The sequence below is a fragment of the Nyctereutes procyonoides genome, unplaced genomic scaffold (assembly GCF_905146905.1).
Source record: "Nyctereutes procyonoides isolate TBG_1078 unplaced genomic scaffold, NYPRO_anot_genome, whole genome shotgun sequence".
Taxonomy (NCBI): domain Eukaryota; kingdom Metazoa; phylum Chordata; class Mammalia; order Carnivora; family Canidae; genus Nyctereutes; species Nyctereutes procyonoides.
The window spans coordinates 656664-671415 of record NW_026575131.1 but is presented as its reverse complement, the minus strand read 5'-3'; the positions used below and the strand labels follow the sequence as shown (position 1 = coordinate 671415).

Below are 14752 nucleotides of genomic sequence, written 5' to 3'. Positions count from 1 at the left end.
TTCCAGTTTTCCCTCCCTTTCTGTCCCCTGGCAACTACTAATCTACTTTCTGGCTCTATGGATTTACCTTTTCTGGGTATACCAGTGGAAACCCATAGTACATAGTGTTTTGTGTCTGGCTTTTTCCCCTTTGCATGTTTTAAAGGTTCACTCATGTTGTAGCCTGTATCAGTACTTCATTCCTATTTATGGCTGAATAATATTCCATTGTGTGCATTCCGTCTACCCATTTGTCTGTTGATGGACACTTGGTTGTTTCCACTTTTTATTATGCAGCATTACAAATAATGCCACTATGACCATTCACAAACAAGTTGTTGTGTGAATGTCTTTTCATTCCTCTTGGGCATATGCCTAGGAGTGGAATTGCTGGGTCACATGAAAATTCTATATTTAACTTTTTGAGGAACTGCCAAGCTTCCTTGCACACTGGCTTCATAGTTTTAAATTTCCAGCAGAAATGTATGAGAGTTCCAACTTTTCATTTTCACACTTCTCCTTCATTAAAAAAAAAAAATTGTTCTTACAGGATAAGGAATGTTACCTCCTTGTGGTTTTGATATGCATTTCCCTAATGAGTAATGCTGTTGAGCATCTTCTCAGGTACTTATTGGCCATTTGTACATGTCTATTTGAATAGACATTTGAGAGAGGTCTATTCAAATCCTTTGTTTTTAAATTGGGTGGTCTTTTTGCTGTTGAATCATGGGTTTTTAAATATATGTTCTATGCAGTAGTTGCTTATCAGATATAGGATTTGCAGTTTTCTCCTAGTCTGTGGGTTCCTTTTCATTTTCTTTCTGCTGTTCTTTGACTTAAAGGAGTTTTCGGTATTGACCAAGCCCACTTTATTTCCTTCATTGTGTGTGCTTTTAGTTTCATATCTAGGCTATCATCCCGTAATCCTAGGTCACAAATACTGTTTTCTTCTACTAGTTTTTAGTTTTCTCTCTTACATTTTAGGTCCTTGATCCATTTTGAGTTTCTTTTTGTGTCTGGTGGAAGGTAGGGGTCCGAACTCATTCTTTCACCTGTGGATATCCACTTGTCCTAGGACCGTTTGTGCAAAAGATTATTCTTTCGTCCAATAGTGAATGGACGAATTATTATTGAATGGTCTATATTTTGGGACATAAATTCATACATATATCTTGTATTTAAAGTACTTTTAATAATAAAGCATTCATCAATAAAAGTTCACTGAGAGTCTTTGCTGCTAGCTTCTGGGCGCACAGCTGTGAATGAGATGGGCACCATTCCTGTCCAAAACGAGTCTACACCCTGGAGGGGGACACGGACAATGAATTCTCCAGGCAAGGGCAAAACCAACAACAGTAACAGAGCTAGAAGAGGTGACCCATCAGGGGGGAGGAGGAGAAGAGGGCGCTGGGTGAGGCCATGCCTGATCAGGAGGCCGGTCTTCCCGGAGGGATCAGAGACCAGGGGGCTGTGCGGTGCACAAGCAGCTTGGCCGGTTGGAGGAAATGGAAAACGATGGGGGAGCCTTGGGGGCGGGCAAGGCAGGGGGGCCCGGGGGCGGCCAGCCAGGCTGGGAGAGCAGTGACACGCAGAGCGGGGCACAACTGACTACGTTTTTGGAGGATCCCCGGAGAGGCTAGGTTGGGCCGAAGGGTGACGCGGGCCGGGGTCCATGGCGGTGTCCCCCGCAAGAGGAGAGCCGCGAAATAGGGGCTTGGACCCGAGGCCAGCGATGGGAGGCAGAGCGGAGGGGCTGCGGACAGAGTCCGGGTCAAGCGGTGGGGCGAGGCTTCAGGCAACAGTGAACGAGGCTGGGGCAGAGTTCAGTGGGGGATGCAGGTGGGAGGGGGGGGGTGGAGTTCAGTGGGGGAAGCAGGTGGAAGGGGGGGCGGAGTTCAGTGGGGGAAGCAGGGGGAAGAGTGGGGGGGCGGAGTTCAGTGGGGGAAGCAGGGGGAAGAGTGGGGGGGGCGGAGTTCAGTGGGGGAAGCAGGGGGAGGAGTGGGGGGGCGGAGTTCAGTGGGGGAATCGGGGAAGAGTGGGGGGGGCGGAGTTCAGTGGGGGAAGCAGGGGGAGGAGTGGGGGGGGCGGAGTTCAGTGGGGGAAGCAGGGGGAAGAGTCGGGGGGGCGGGGTTCAGTGGGGGAAGCAGGGGGAAGAGTGCGGGGGGGGGGGGCGGAGTTCAGTGGGGGAAGCAGGGGGAAGAGTTGGGGGGGCGGAGCTCAGTGGGGAAGCAGGGGGAAGAGTGCGGGGGGGGGGGGGGGGCGGAGTTCAGTGGGGGAAGCAGGGGAAGAGTGGGGGGGCGGAGTTCAGTGGGGGAAGCAGGGGGAAGTGGGGGGGGGCGGAGTTCAGTGGGGGAAGCAGGGGGAAGTGGGGGGGGGCGGAGTTCAGTGGGGGAAGCAGGGGAAGAATGGGGGGGCGGAGTTCAGTGGGGGAAGCAGGGGGAAGTGTGGGGGGGCGGAGTTCAGTGGGGGAAGCAGGGGGAAGAGTGCGGGGGGGGGGCGGAGTTCAGTGGGGGAAGCAGGGGGAAGAGTGGGGGGGGCGGAGTTCAGTGGGGGAAGCAGGGGGAAGAGTGGGGGGGCGGAGTTCAGTGGGGGAAGCAGGGGAAGTGTGCGGGGAGGGGGCGGAGTTCAGTGGGGGAAGCAGGGGGAAGAGTGGGGGGGGCGGAGTTCAGTGGGGGAAGCAGGGGGAAGTGTGGGGGGGCGAGTTCAGTGGGGAAGCAGGGGGAAGAGTGCGGGGGGGCGGAGTTCAGTGGGGGAAGCAGGGGGAAGTGTGCGGGGGGGGGGGCGGAGTTCAGTGGGGGAAGCAGGGGGAAGAGTGCGGGGGGGGGGCGGAGTTCAGTGGGGGAAGCAGGGGGAAGAGTGGGGGGGCGGAGCTCAGTGGGGAAGCAGGGGAAGAGTGGGGGGGGCGGAGTTCAGTGGGGGAAGCAGGGGGAAGAGTGGGGGGCGGAGTTCAGTGGGGGAAGCAGGGGGAAGTGTGGGGGGGAGGAGTTCAGTGGGGGAAGCAGGGGGAAGTGTGGGGGGGGCGGAGTTCAGTGGGGAAGCAGGAGGAAGAGTGGGGGGGCGGAGTTCAGTGGGGGAAGCAGGGGGAAGTGTGGGGGGGCCGAGGTCAGTGGGGGAAGCAGGGGGAAGAGTGCGGGGGGGGGGCGGAGTTCAGTGGGGGAAGCAGGGGGAAGAGTGGGGGGGCGGAGCTCAGTGGGGAAGCAGGGGGAAGAGTGCGGGGGGGGGCGGAGTTCAGTGGGGGAAGCAGGGGGAAGAGTGGGGGGGCGGAGTTCAGTGGGGGAAGCAGGGGAAGAGTGGGGCGGCGGAGTCAGTGGGGAAGCAGGGGGAAGAGTGGGGGGGGGGGCGGAGTTCAGTGGGGGAAGCAGGGGGAAGAGTGGGGGGGCGGAGTTCAGTGGGGGAAGCAGGGGGAAGTGTGGGGGGGAGGAGTTCAGTGGGGGAAGCAGGGGGAAGTGTGGGGGGGGCGGAGTTCAGTGGGGGAAGCAGGAGGAAGAGTGGGGGGGGCGGAGTTCAGTGGGGGAAGCAGGGGGAAGTGTGGGGGGGCGAGGTCAGTGGGGGAAGCAGGGGGAAGAGTGCGGGGGGGGGGGGCGGAGTTCAGTGGGGAAGCAGGGGGAAGAGTGGGGGGGGCGGAGCTCAGTGGGGAAGCAGGGGGAAGAGTGCGGGGGGGGGGCGGAGTTCAGTGGGGGAAGCAGGGGGAAGAGTGGGGGGGCGGAGTTCAGTGGGGGAAGCAGGGGGAAGAGTGGGGGGGGCGGAGTTCAGTGGGGGAAGCAGGGGGAAGTGTGCGGGGGGGGGGGCGGAGTTCAGTGGGGGAAGCAGGGGGAAGAGTGCGGGGGGGGGGCGGAGTTCAGTGGGGGAAGCAGGGGGAAGTGTGGGGGGGCGGAGTTCAGTGGGGGAAGCAGGGGGAAGAGTGCGGGGGGGGGGGCGGAGTTCAGTGGGGGAAGCAGGGGGAAGAGTGCGGGGGGGGGGGGCGGAGTTCAGTGGGGGAAGCAGGGGGAAGAGTGGGGGGGCGGAGTTCAGTGGGGGAAGCAGGGGGAAGAGTGGGGGGGCGGAGTTCAGTGGGGGAAGCAGGGGGAAGAGTGGGGGGGGCGGAGTTCAGTGGGGGAAGCAGGGGGAAGAGTTGGGGGGGGCGGAGTTCAGTGGGGAAGCAGGGGGGAAGCGTGCGGGGGGGGGGGGGGGCGGAGTTCAGTGGGGGAAGCAGGGGGAAGAGTGGGGGGGCGGAGTTCAGTGGGGGAAGCAGGGGGAAGTGTGGGGGGGGCGGAGTTCAGTGGGGGAAGCAGGGGGAAGTGTGGGGGGGCCGGAGTTCAGTGGGGGAAGCAGGGGGAAGAGTGCGGGGGGGGGGGCGGAGTTCAGTGGGGGAATCAGGGGAAGAGTGCGGGGGGGGGGCGGAGTTCAGTGGGGGAAGCAGGGGGAAGAGTGGGGGGGCGGAGTTCAGTGGGGGAAGCAGGGGGAAGAGTGGGGGGGCGGAGTTCAGTGGGGGAAGCAGGGGGAAGAGTGGGGGGGGCGGAGTTCAGTGGGGGAAGCAGGGGGAAGAGTTGGGGGGGCGGAGCTCAGTGGGGAAGCAGGGGGAAGCGTGCGGGGGGGGGGGGGGCGGAGTTCAGTGGGGGAAGCAGGGGGAAGAGTGGGGGGGCGGAGTTCAGTGGGGGAAGCAGGGGGAAGTGTGGGGGGGGCGGAGTTCAGTGGGGGAAGCAGGGGGAAGTGTGGGGGGGGGCGGAGTTCAGTGGGGGAAGCAGGAGGAAGAATGGGGGGGCGGAGTTCAGTGGGGGAAGCAGGGGGAAGGGTGGGGGGGGCGTAGTTCAGTGGGGGAAGCAGGGGGAAGTGTACGCGGGGGGGCGGAGTTCAGTGGGGGATGCAGAGGGAAGAGTGCGGGGGGGGCGGGGCGCACCAGGTCTGTGAGCCGCGGCCTGCGGCGCCGGGCCTGCTGCCCGAGGCGGACTCCCGGTTCCCGGCGGTTGTGACGTCGGGTACGAGACTCAAGCTGCTTGCGCCTCAGTCTCTCCACACCCGCGAGGGAGAAGGCAGTCGGCTGCTGTGACTAACCCATTACCGGGTGGCAGACACGAGCGTCGCGGCCCGCAGACGGAGGCCGAGCGCAGCCCGGGGGGCCCGGATTGGCGGAAGCGCCCCCGCCCCCGCCCGGCAGGCGCCGCGGACGCGCCTGCGCGGCGTAGACCCTTCCCAGCCCAGCAGGCCTCGCGCGGCGCAGACCCTTCCCAGCCCAGCAGGCCTCGCGCGGCGCAGACCTTCCCAGCCCAGCAGGCCTCGCGCAGCGCCCCGCGCCTTACGCGCACGCGCAGCTCGGGCCCCGACTCCGGCCGTGCTCCGCACCCGGCTTTGGCGTCGCCCCGTCGCGCCGTCGCGCACGGCTGGGCGGGGCGGACCGCGCTTCCTCCGAGGCGGCGGCCGGACGCCGCGGCTGGGCTCGAGATGGACCTCCCGAAGCTGCTCGCCGCGCCGGCCGCGCGCGGGGCCCAACATGGCGGCGGCGGCGGCCCCGGTAGACTCCGCCGCGGCCCGGGGCCCCCGCCCGGCGCGGGCCCCGCGCGCCGCCGCCTGCTCCTGCTGCGGGGCCCGGAAGATGGCGGGCCGGGGCCGCTGCGCGGGGAGGCGGGGGCGGCGGCGGCGGCGGCGGGCCCGGGGCCGAGCCCCCGCCCCTCGAGGACGGCGGCGACTCCTTCGTGGTGCTGCTGGAGGTGGCTCGCGGGGCGGCGGCCGAGGCCCCCGGGGGGCGGGCGGTCGGGCCCGGCGCTGGCGCGAGTCCCCCCGGCTGCCCTCCGCAGGGCCCCAGCGGCGCGGCCGCCGCCCCCGGGTCCGGCGCGGGCCTCGCGGGCACCGTCACCCTCAACAGCCAGGACCTGCTGGTGCGCTTCGATCACGGCGTGTTCACGCTGGCCGCCGCGCCGCCGCAGCCCGGCCCGCCGCCCCGGGGCCCGTCCGCGCCGCCGGGAGAGGAGGCCGCGAGCCCGGCCGAGGGCCGCCGCGGCCCCCAGGGACCCGGCCTCGGCGCCCCGGGATACCGCTGCCCCGAGCCGCAGTGCGCGCTCTCCTTCGCCAAGAAGCACCAGCTCAAGGTGCACCTGCTGACGCACGGCAGCAGCCAGGGCCGGCGGCCCTTCAAGTGCCCCCTGGACGGCTGCGGCTGGGCCTTCACTACCTCCTACAAGCTCAAGCGGCACCTGCAGTCGCACGACAAGCTGCGGCCCTTCGGCTGCCCGGTGGGCGGCTGCGGCAAGAAGTTCACCACCGTGTACAACCTCAAGGCTCACATGAAAGGGCACGAGCAGGAGAACTTGTTCAAGTGCGAGGTGTGCTCCGAGCGCTTTCCCACGCACGCCAAACTCAGCTCCCATCAGCGCAGCCACTTCGAACCTGAGAGGCCCTACAAGTGTGACTTTCCCGGTAACTGCGCGCCGCGGGCTTCGGGGGGCTGCCAGGGCCCCAGCTGCAGACTCGGTCGCGCAGGGCGGGTGCGGCGTCCGCCCGCCTCCGGCTGCTCGGCTGCTCTGCTCGGCGGGGCAGGATTTACATTCCGTGGGCCCGGAGTGAGGGGCGGGAGCGGAGCCCTGTGGTGTTTGTGTCCCAGTTCTCTCCAGGTGATTTCGGTTTGACACTTCCACCCCGCATTACCACGGGGATTCAGGAGCGAGGGAGCGCCAGTAATTACAGCCTGCCTTCCCCTCAGTGGAGGCAGCAGGCCCCTCCTAAGGTGCTTCAGGTTAATGAGGGCGATAAAGCATCTTCCCAGGGATTTGCTTTATGAGTCAGGTGTCTGTGTTCTGGGACCTTTCATCAGTGGAGTTCAGTTAGCAGGTATTTACGTGGCACACGCTCCAGTGTGGGAGGAACGCAGATGACTCTGGCCAGATGCAACACCCCAAGGCCCTAAGGGAATAGTCACAGGTGTGTGGTGCGGTGCAGTTTTCTGGCACTTTATGCTTTTATTTCCTTTGGACTTCACGGTCTTGGGAAGTTTTAAAAATTATCCTCGTTTTATGAATGAGCAGTGTGAGGCCCCGCAATGTGGATAAAATCCAGGGAAGGGTGCTTTCCTCTCTGTCCTTGTCTACATCTGCAGGCTCGGAAAGTGTGAACTCCACCAAGATAGAGAGGTTCAGCTGGTCTCAGAGGGAGAGTGTGCCTCCCCAGGAGGAAGAGAAGATTCCTGCCTGGGAAGGAGTTGTCTTGTGGCCACTGGGGTGGAAGGCAGTGCTGGTGGGTGACACTGCAAAGCCAAGGCAGGGAATGTGGGCCACCGTAGTGCTGTGAGGTGGGGATTAAAGTTGGAAGGGTGTGGGAGGGACCTTCCACATCCGCTTCATTAAAACAAAACCTCACCTATGTGTCTAGCATGCACCCTGCGTGTGTATTGATGTATTAAATATGTGCAGTGCTCTTACAGTAATGCGTATGTTATAAAATACACTTAAATATAAGGATTTTGAAAAGAAATGAAAAACACGTATCAATGGGTCCTAATATTTTTTTTTTCACATACTTTTCGATGGTCTTGTTCATCCCTCTTCATGGAGAATATAGATTTGGAGCACTGTTTCAGAGCCTTTCTCATTTATACGCTGAATGTCAATGGCTTATACTGTGCTCCCTAATAAAATGCACAAAGAACATCATTCCAAGTATAATGCTAGGAAGATTAGGGATCTAGCTTGCTTTAGGGTGAGAAGTCCCCCTGAGAGTTTTGGGTTGGATGATCCATGGTGTTCAACATGGGTGGGTTCAGGGGAGGGACCAGTGACGCCCCATTCAGTGTTCTAGACCAGAGTTCACTGAGGCAGTGGGAATGGTGGTGGTGGGGGTTCCATGTAGGAAGGATTGCAGGGGGCAGGATCAAAGTACTTGACTGTTGATTGCAGGGAGGGCAGTTCTTGCTAAAGCAGAGAAATTTACTTCTTGGGAGAACGTGAGTACACCAAAGCCCAAATAGAGTAGGGAGGGAGGGCAGATTTATGCTGAGGAAGAGGAGGATTTTAGGGCATTTAGGAAGTTAAGCATTTCCCAGTGAAATGTTGGCAGGGAAAGTAGGGTTCCTGGGACTAGTGCTTTGAGGCAGTGATGTGCAGCATATATCTGCTTGGCACAGTGGTAGCATATTAAAGGCTCTGGAAAGAGCTGCCACAAAGCTACCTGGTCAGCATCTTGCAACCTGGTATTTTCTACTCTATTTAAGCACTGAACCTTTTTGTCAAAGGAGAGCCAATTGATGGGGGAAGTCTGGGGATTGCTGAGGTAGGCTCCTTTCTGGTGGCTCAGCTGGGGTTGAAGATGGGAGTGAAAGAAATGGTCGTTATGAATGAAGATGACCCTGATAGCCTTCTTTGATGTCAGGGAATCCTGGTGAAATAGGCAAAAGGAGAAGCCAGGTGACAGCAGGAGCTGCTGTCGTGTACACAGGATGTCAGGGAGCACATTTGTAATTGTAGAGGACACAGGCTCACCTGTGGAGGCGGACGAGTCTCAGAACAATGGTTTGTGGCCCTTCCAAGTTTAACCCTCCCAGATAGTTTCCTTGTTCCTTAGTATCTAATTTCTCTCCTTGGCTTTTCTTTGGCCTCACACAGACAGCGTTGACATTTGAGTTCACAAAATGTGAGAAAGATCCATGCTATGGAAATGGGAGCACGTGGCTGTGATTGGAGGACTTTCCTTTGATCACTTGCTTCATATCCAAGTCACATCACAACAGGTGGCCTGCGTGTGCTTATTGGCTCCCCTTAGTCACTATTACAAAGCCAGAAGTCAGTGGTTGTAACAGTGAATGTAACTTTCTGGAAGTGCTTCTGACTCATTTTCTCTCATCTGCTTCAGTGTGAATAGTGTCCTGGAGCGGTAACTAGTTTAGCTGTGTTATGTGATTTTTGTCACACCAGTGAGCAGGGTTTGTGTTTTCTTCGTTTAGGCTGCGAGAAGACATTCATCACAGTGAGTGCTCTGTTTTCCCATAACCGAGCCCACTTTAGGGAACAAGAACTCTTTTCTTGTTCTTTTCCTGGGTGCAGCAAACAATATGACAAAGCCTGTCGCCTGAAAATTCACCTGAGAAGTCATACAGGTAATGAGCTAGAGAATACATTATTTGCACCTAAGATTTGTCTTTGTGGTAGCTTGCATTTATGCTTATGTGGTGTAATTTTTTCTTTTCTAAGGTGAAAGACCTTTTATTTGTGACTCTGACAGTTGTGGCTGGACCTTCACCAGCATGTCTAAACTCCTACGGCACAAAAGGTAATCTTTATGTTTTGGTTGAATTACCAGTAAAGAATGAATGAGTTGTTAGTAGTAGAAGCCTATGGATTAAATATCTTTTTTTTTTTTTTAAGTTATAAGAAATGGAGCCCATTGTAGATAGTTTAGAAAGTTCAGAAAGCTATGAAAAGAAAACCGCTCAGAATCTGATCACCTAAATATCAGTTTTTCTACATATGCTGCTTTTTAAATGTAGTTTATGTGCTTTATATCTCATTTGATGTTTAAAACAAGTTAACATTGTGGAAGAAACTTTCCTGATGTCATTACAAACTTTCCGTGCTGGTAACGATGCTCTTGGGGGGCTTTCCCTGCTTGCAGGTGATGTTCAGCACTTTACAGATGTGTCTCCTTTAACCTTCACAAAAACTCTACCTTCGATGTTCTTATTCTCCCTGGTTTGCTTTGGGACAGAGATTGGGTTGTCTGTCTGTGCTTGCACAGCTGCGGCGGATTTGAGGGGTTTAAGTACAACAACATTACTTAGGAAAGGACAGTGTTTATGCATGGACTTGAGGGGGTCCTTTTAACATTGCAGTTGTTTTCTGTGCATCCTTCTCTTTGCCCTCTGTAGCTTGGAAACCACGTTTGTTATCAGAATTTCTAAACATTAGAAGTAGCTTCAGCAATACATTTGGGACCCGGCTGCTCCTAGATGGAGCAGCACTAATTGTTGTGTTTGACTTTCCCATCAGCTTTGTCATTAAAGTCAAATTTCTGATTGCAGGCTTAGCTAAATTGCAAACCTTCCCACATGGGCTATATAGAATTAAGATTTTTTCTGAAATGTATGGGTCATTTTTTTTTAAATGCTAAGAATTTGTAATTTGCAGACTTTTAAACAAAGAATCACCTCTGAGGTCTGGTGTTTCCACGTTGTGTTGTAATCACCGTTCCCTGTTTTTCTTTTCTGACAGGAAACATGATGATGACCGGAGGTTTACCTGCCCCGTTGAAGGCTGTGGGAAGTCTTTCACCAGAGCAGAGCACCTGAAAGGCCATAGCATCACCCACCTGGGTACAAAGCCATTTGAGTGTCCCGTGGAAGGTACATTTTAATATATTACTTTGAGCTATAAACTAGTACATGTCCTTGTTTTTGTAAGTTTAAGTTGTTTAAAGGTAAGTTTTAGACAAGGTGAGTATAAGTTGCAGCATTCGATTTAAGTGGCCAGTTTTTATTTAATTGTTCTCTGTTGGGAACAGTGTGTTGAAAAGAACAGACTTTAGAATCCAATCTGGTTTGACTCTTGCTTCTGAGGTGCTCTCACTAGATCTGTGGCTCTGTGGCTCACTAGATCTGTTATTATCTGTTTAACTTGGTGGTTGTGAGGATTAGGTGAAATAACATGTGAAAAATGGCTGTTTTGGCATCTGGCACCTATCACAGATTCAGTAAGTGGTAGCTATGTGATTGGACGGCAGTCATGTTAGTCTAGCTTTTAAGAAAAGCATTAGGATTTCTTTTTTTTCCTCTGAAACATGGAAGGCATGATTCATTGGCCAGAAGTCAGCTCTGTGGCTTGGCTTGTCTGTGCTGGCCCTAGTGTAAGTGCTGCAGATGTGCTAGAGGGGCAGAGCAGGTCAGTGTATGGTTGCGAATCTGATTCCTGGCTCCTCCTGCCCTAAGTTGATGATATCAGGCTAGCTTCTATTTTCCTTATCTGGAAAAGACCAATTTGAAGCTAAGACCAGTTCCTAGAATATCATGAAGATAATACAGGTAGTTTAATAAAGACACAGTTCCCCCTGTATCGGAGCTCCAGTTGGGGCACACCAGGTAGGCCAGTAGTTATAGGGTGCTGTGGGGCCACAAAGGTTCCTATTGTGGGGGCATGGGAATGGTTTCCTAGTCAGCTGCAAAAGGAGGCAGAGCTAGCTAAGGGTAGAGGAGGCAGGAGAGGCCAGTGTAGGGTGTCTCCCAGAGTGGTGAGAGCAGCAGGCTGGGTGCTCGGGGCAGGGGTGTGATGGGACCATGTTTGAGCTCAGGCTCCATCTGGTTTCCTGAGGAGATGGCCGGTGCCCGCCATGGAGCTTGGCAGTGGGAAGGTAGAGCAGGCACAGGCGGGAGAGACGGGAGTTAGGCAGTGTACCAGCAGTACCTGGTAATGGATTTGGGAGGAGGGCTTGAGGGTGAGGCAGTAGTTGGGGCCAGCATCTCACTGGAGGTGGACACACAGGGCCCATGGTTGGAGGAGCACAATGTGCTGCATGCATTTTAGGTGCCCACAGGCTTTCCAGCTTCACATACTCAGGAGGCAGGGATACACTGCTTGCTGAACTTGGTGAGGAGGTGGGCTGGGAGTGCGGCAGGCAGCACGTAGTGATGATTTAAGCCACAGAAGTGGATGCAGTGTTCAAGGATCGCTGTAGGCTGAAGAGAGGCAGTGTGGTGTGGTGATTGAGGACCTGAGGCTTCCCGGACTCCAATACCAGGCCTGCTACTTAGGGTGTTCTGTGACCTCTGACAAGCAGCTCCAGCGCTCTCTGCCTCTTTTCCTCATCTTTGAAGTGATCATAAAACCACACAGGGTGTCGTGAGAGGGCCCTGCTAGGTCACAGGTTTAATCAAGGCATATAGAAAACAGCAAATGTCACCTATTGTGATTGTTACCACTGCTATTCAATAAAAAAGGCCTAGGACAAAAACTGGGGACCGCCACAAATTCAGGTGGAAAAGAAGAAGGGGAACCATGGGAGGGGCCTAAGAACAAATGGGAAGAGTGGTAGCATTAGCAGCACTGAAGCCAAGAGAGGAGGATGTTTGGGAAAGGGGAGGAGTCAGTCCTGAGTGCTGAGGTGCGACAGCTCGATGAGGACCCTGGGCTCCTCTGGCAGAGTCCGTGGGGTCTTGCAGGGTGAGGGTTGAGGTTTAAGGTCCAGTGGAGAAGCTTACACAGAACCCTGCTCCAGTGCCCTGAGCGGTGGAGTAGGGTAAAGCAGGAGGTAGTCTGTGACGGAGGGAAAGAGGAAGGGTGCTAGCTGGCTACAGAAGAAGGGGTGGCTTCTGCCTTTCAGTAGCTGTGTCCTGGAGAGCTTTGAGCAGGTGGAGGCAGGTGCAGAGGGGGTGACCAGTGGTGCTTGATTGAAGAGTGCTCTCCTGGGGGAGGAGGTGAGGGCAGGAGTCCTGGGAAAGGATCCTAGAACCCTTTCTTGGATCGGCTGAGAGTTCTTGAACCTGGATGACTAGACCATTCTTTCTGTTTTTGAAATGTTTGAAATGTTTTATAATAGAAGTTTAAAAACAGTAAGAAGTCAAAAAACCACCACCACCCATCTTTCATAGTAACATAGGAGACAGAGGGTAGGGTTACACAGCAGGGAGTGTGTATGAGGGAGGGCAGGATGGCTGACTGAGGATGGCGCAAGCGTGCGTGGGGGCGGTGGCAGCGGCCTCTCTAGTATGTGTGGCGCTCCGTATAGAGTCAAGGTTGGGAGGTGTGAGTTGAGATTCCCATGGCATTTGTCATTGATGGGCCATTTCTGCCCCTCCTTGGGGTGGGGATAATTTGGTATAAGTGTGGGGTACTGGGTATTAATAGCTTTGATTTATTAAGAATAGATAAAAATCTTGGTAGATAATGTTGCAGTTAGGAAAAGACAGCCATTAACACACAGGGAGAAATGGTCACATTCCTGGCCACCAAAGGATATACAAGTGAAAATGAAGTGTATTTTGTTTCCTATTGAGTTAGCAAATATTTTTAAAAATGGAAACCACAGGCACACCTCCTTGTTGTGGTTGATCCCTGTCCTTGGCAAAGTAGATTGGTAGCAAGTGTTTTTGGTGCCTCTGCTCTGTGACGTGCCTCCTTAAGCCTGTGTTGAGGAGTCCCAGCTGGACAAGGGGGGCGAGGGACACTGTGTGTACAGAGTATTCCTGGGGACTGTGTGGAGCAAAGTACACATTGCCGACAATGTACCTCAGGGTGAGACTGGAGGCGTCTGCTCTCTCTTGTGTGTTTTCCAAATGTTCTCTCATGAGCCTGACCTGGAAACAAGCTGGAGGTTGCCTTTGAAAATGAAGTAAGTTCAAAACTCCTTTCAGAGGCAGCCAAAATCTTTAGTCATTTGGCTATATTCTATCTTCATAGCCTCTTTTCCTAAAATAGGCCTCTCCCAGGCCCTAGACTCCAGCAGCTCCACCTCGCCATCCCAGGAAGGTGCTACAAGTGCTGTGATGCTTGTTCCATTTTCTTGGACACTGTGCGAGCACTCCGTAGGTTGGCATTGTTTACATGTAGCCGTTATAGCCCTTGTGAGGCAAGTGCCATTCCTGCTTTACAGAAAACAGAAAGATCCAGGAAGAATAAATAAGGCCACATGGCCAGTAGGGGCCGAGCTAGAGTTGGGCTCCAGAATCCAAGCTCTACCCACCCTACCTTGTGGCCTCCACACCTCAGATAGCAGCTCCCTTGGCCCACACACCCTCCTGCTCTGCTGTGTGTCCCCTTATCATTTGTCAAGATCCAGTCACCTCAAATGCTGCCTACCTCTTCAAACCTTTTTTTCTCTTAAGAGGTATGCTGTTTCTTCTGCTGCTAGAACACTTTATGGCACGAGCACTGGTTTTATTTTGCCCTTTGTTAGGACAGCTGGGTGTTTATATGTCCATACCAGGCCACAGGCTTGTAGCTACCAAGAACTGTGCTTCCCAACTCTGTGTGTATTCGTACAGAGCTCCAGCAGTGGGAGGTAAGGGGAAGGGGAAGGTGTTGTTTTTAATTTGTCTTGTTTTCCTTCTGACACACACGCCGGTCTGTGGTCTTCCTGACTGGCTACGCTGTTGAGTAGTCAGCAAGGCAGTTCCCCCTCCAGGCTCCACTTGTGCTCCTGATTTAGGGTCATTTGCTTCATCCCTTTGGGCATCAGTTTTTCAGTGGTAAAATAAGAGGAAGTGGCTTCGGTGATCTGTTGTGAGATGGTTTCCAACTCTAAATAGGGTTCCAGTTTTTACAGTAGTAGCTAAATACAGATGACTGATACAAATTTTTAGCAGTTGAACGTCTAAGTGGTTGTTTGACATGTAATTTGACTGACTTTCCCCGGCAGCCTACGTCATGGGTGAAGAAACAGGTCTAGAGTTGGCTTGTCAAGGTTATGTGTCTTCTACACAACTGATGGGGGACTCCTATTTCCTTTTAAATACAGTTTGCTTTCAAATTTAATTCCTTGTGTCAGGGAGGAAGAATTTTCTTCTGCTATTCAAAGTTCTAGGTGGACTAAATTAAACCAATATGAGCTGATTAACAGAAAATAAAATTTAATTTCATGTGTATGGAAAACCCACACAGACATGAGATTCCAAAGACAGGCAAAATGAAGTATGTATGTCATCCTGAGCTAAAGAGAAGGGTGGGTAGGGATCTGGGACTTTAAAAGGGAAGGTAAGCATTTCACAGGAAAATGAAAACTAGTACATTTTTGGTGAACAAGTGCTTGCTGGGCCCACAGAAACAGTGGGACACAGAGAAGCCTTTATCAAATGGGCCTTGCTGGGTCCTCCCTGTCCACCTAGTTG

The 14752-nt window shown here is 54.7% G+C and overlaps 1 protein-coding gene and 1 long non-coding RNA gene across 2 annotated transcripts in view; one reads left to right on the top strand and one right to left on the bottom strand.

Annotated features, from left to right (window-relative positions):
* Positions 1-1250: 1250 nt before the first annotated feature.
* LOC129522122 (uncharacterized) lies at positions 1251-4940 on the bottom strand. Its single transcript, XR_008666891.1, has 2 exons — positions 4856-4940; positions 1251-1281 (listed from the first exon to the last, which is right to left on the bottom strand). It is a non-coding gene; the product is annotated as an uncharacterized LOC129522122 (long non-coding RNA).
* Positions 4941-5256: 316 nt separating this feature from the next.
* The window catches only part of ZXDC (ZXD family zinc finger C), a 44807-nt gene continuing 35311 nt past the window's right edge, over positions 5257-14752 (top strand). The window contains 5 exon segments of the mRNA XM_055344277.1: positions 5257-5604; positions 5607-6369; positions 8885-9037; positions 9132-9210; positions 10149-10279. Coding sequence (XP_055200252.1) covers positions 5398-5604; positions 5607-6369; positions 8885-9037; positions 9132-9210; positions 10149-10279 — 1333 coding nt within the window. The 5' untranslated portion in view covers positions 5257-5397.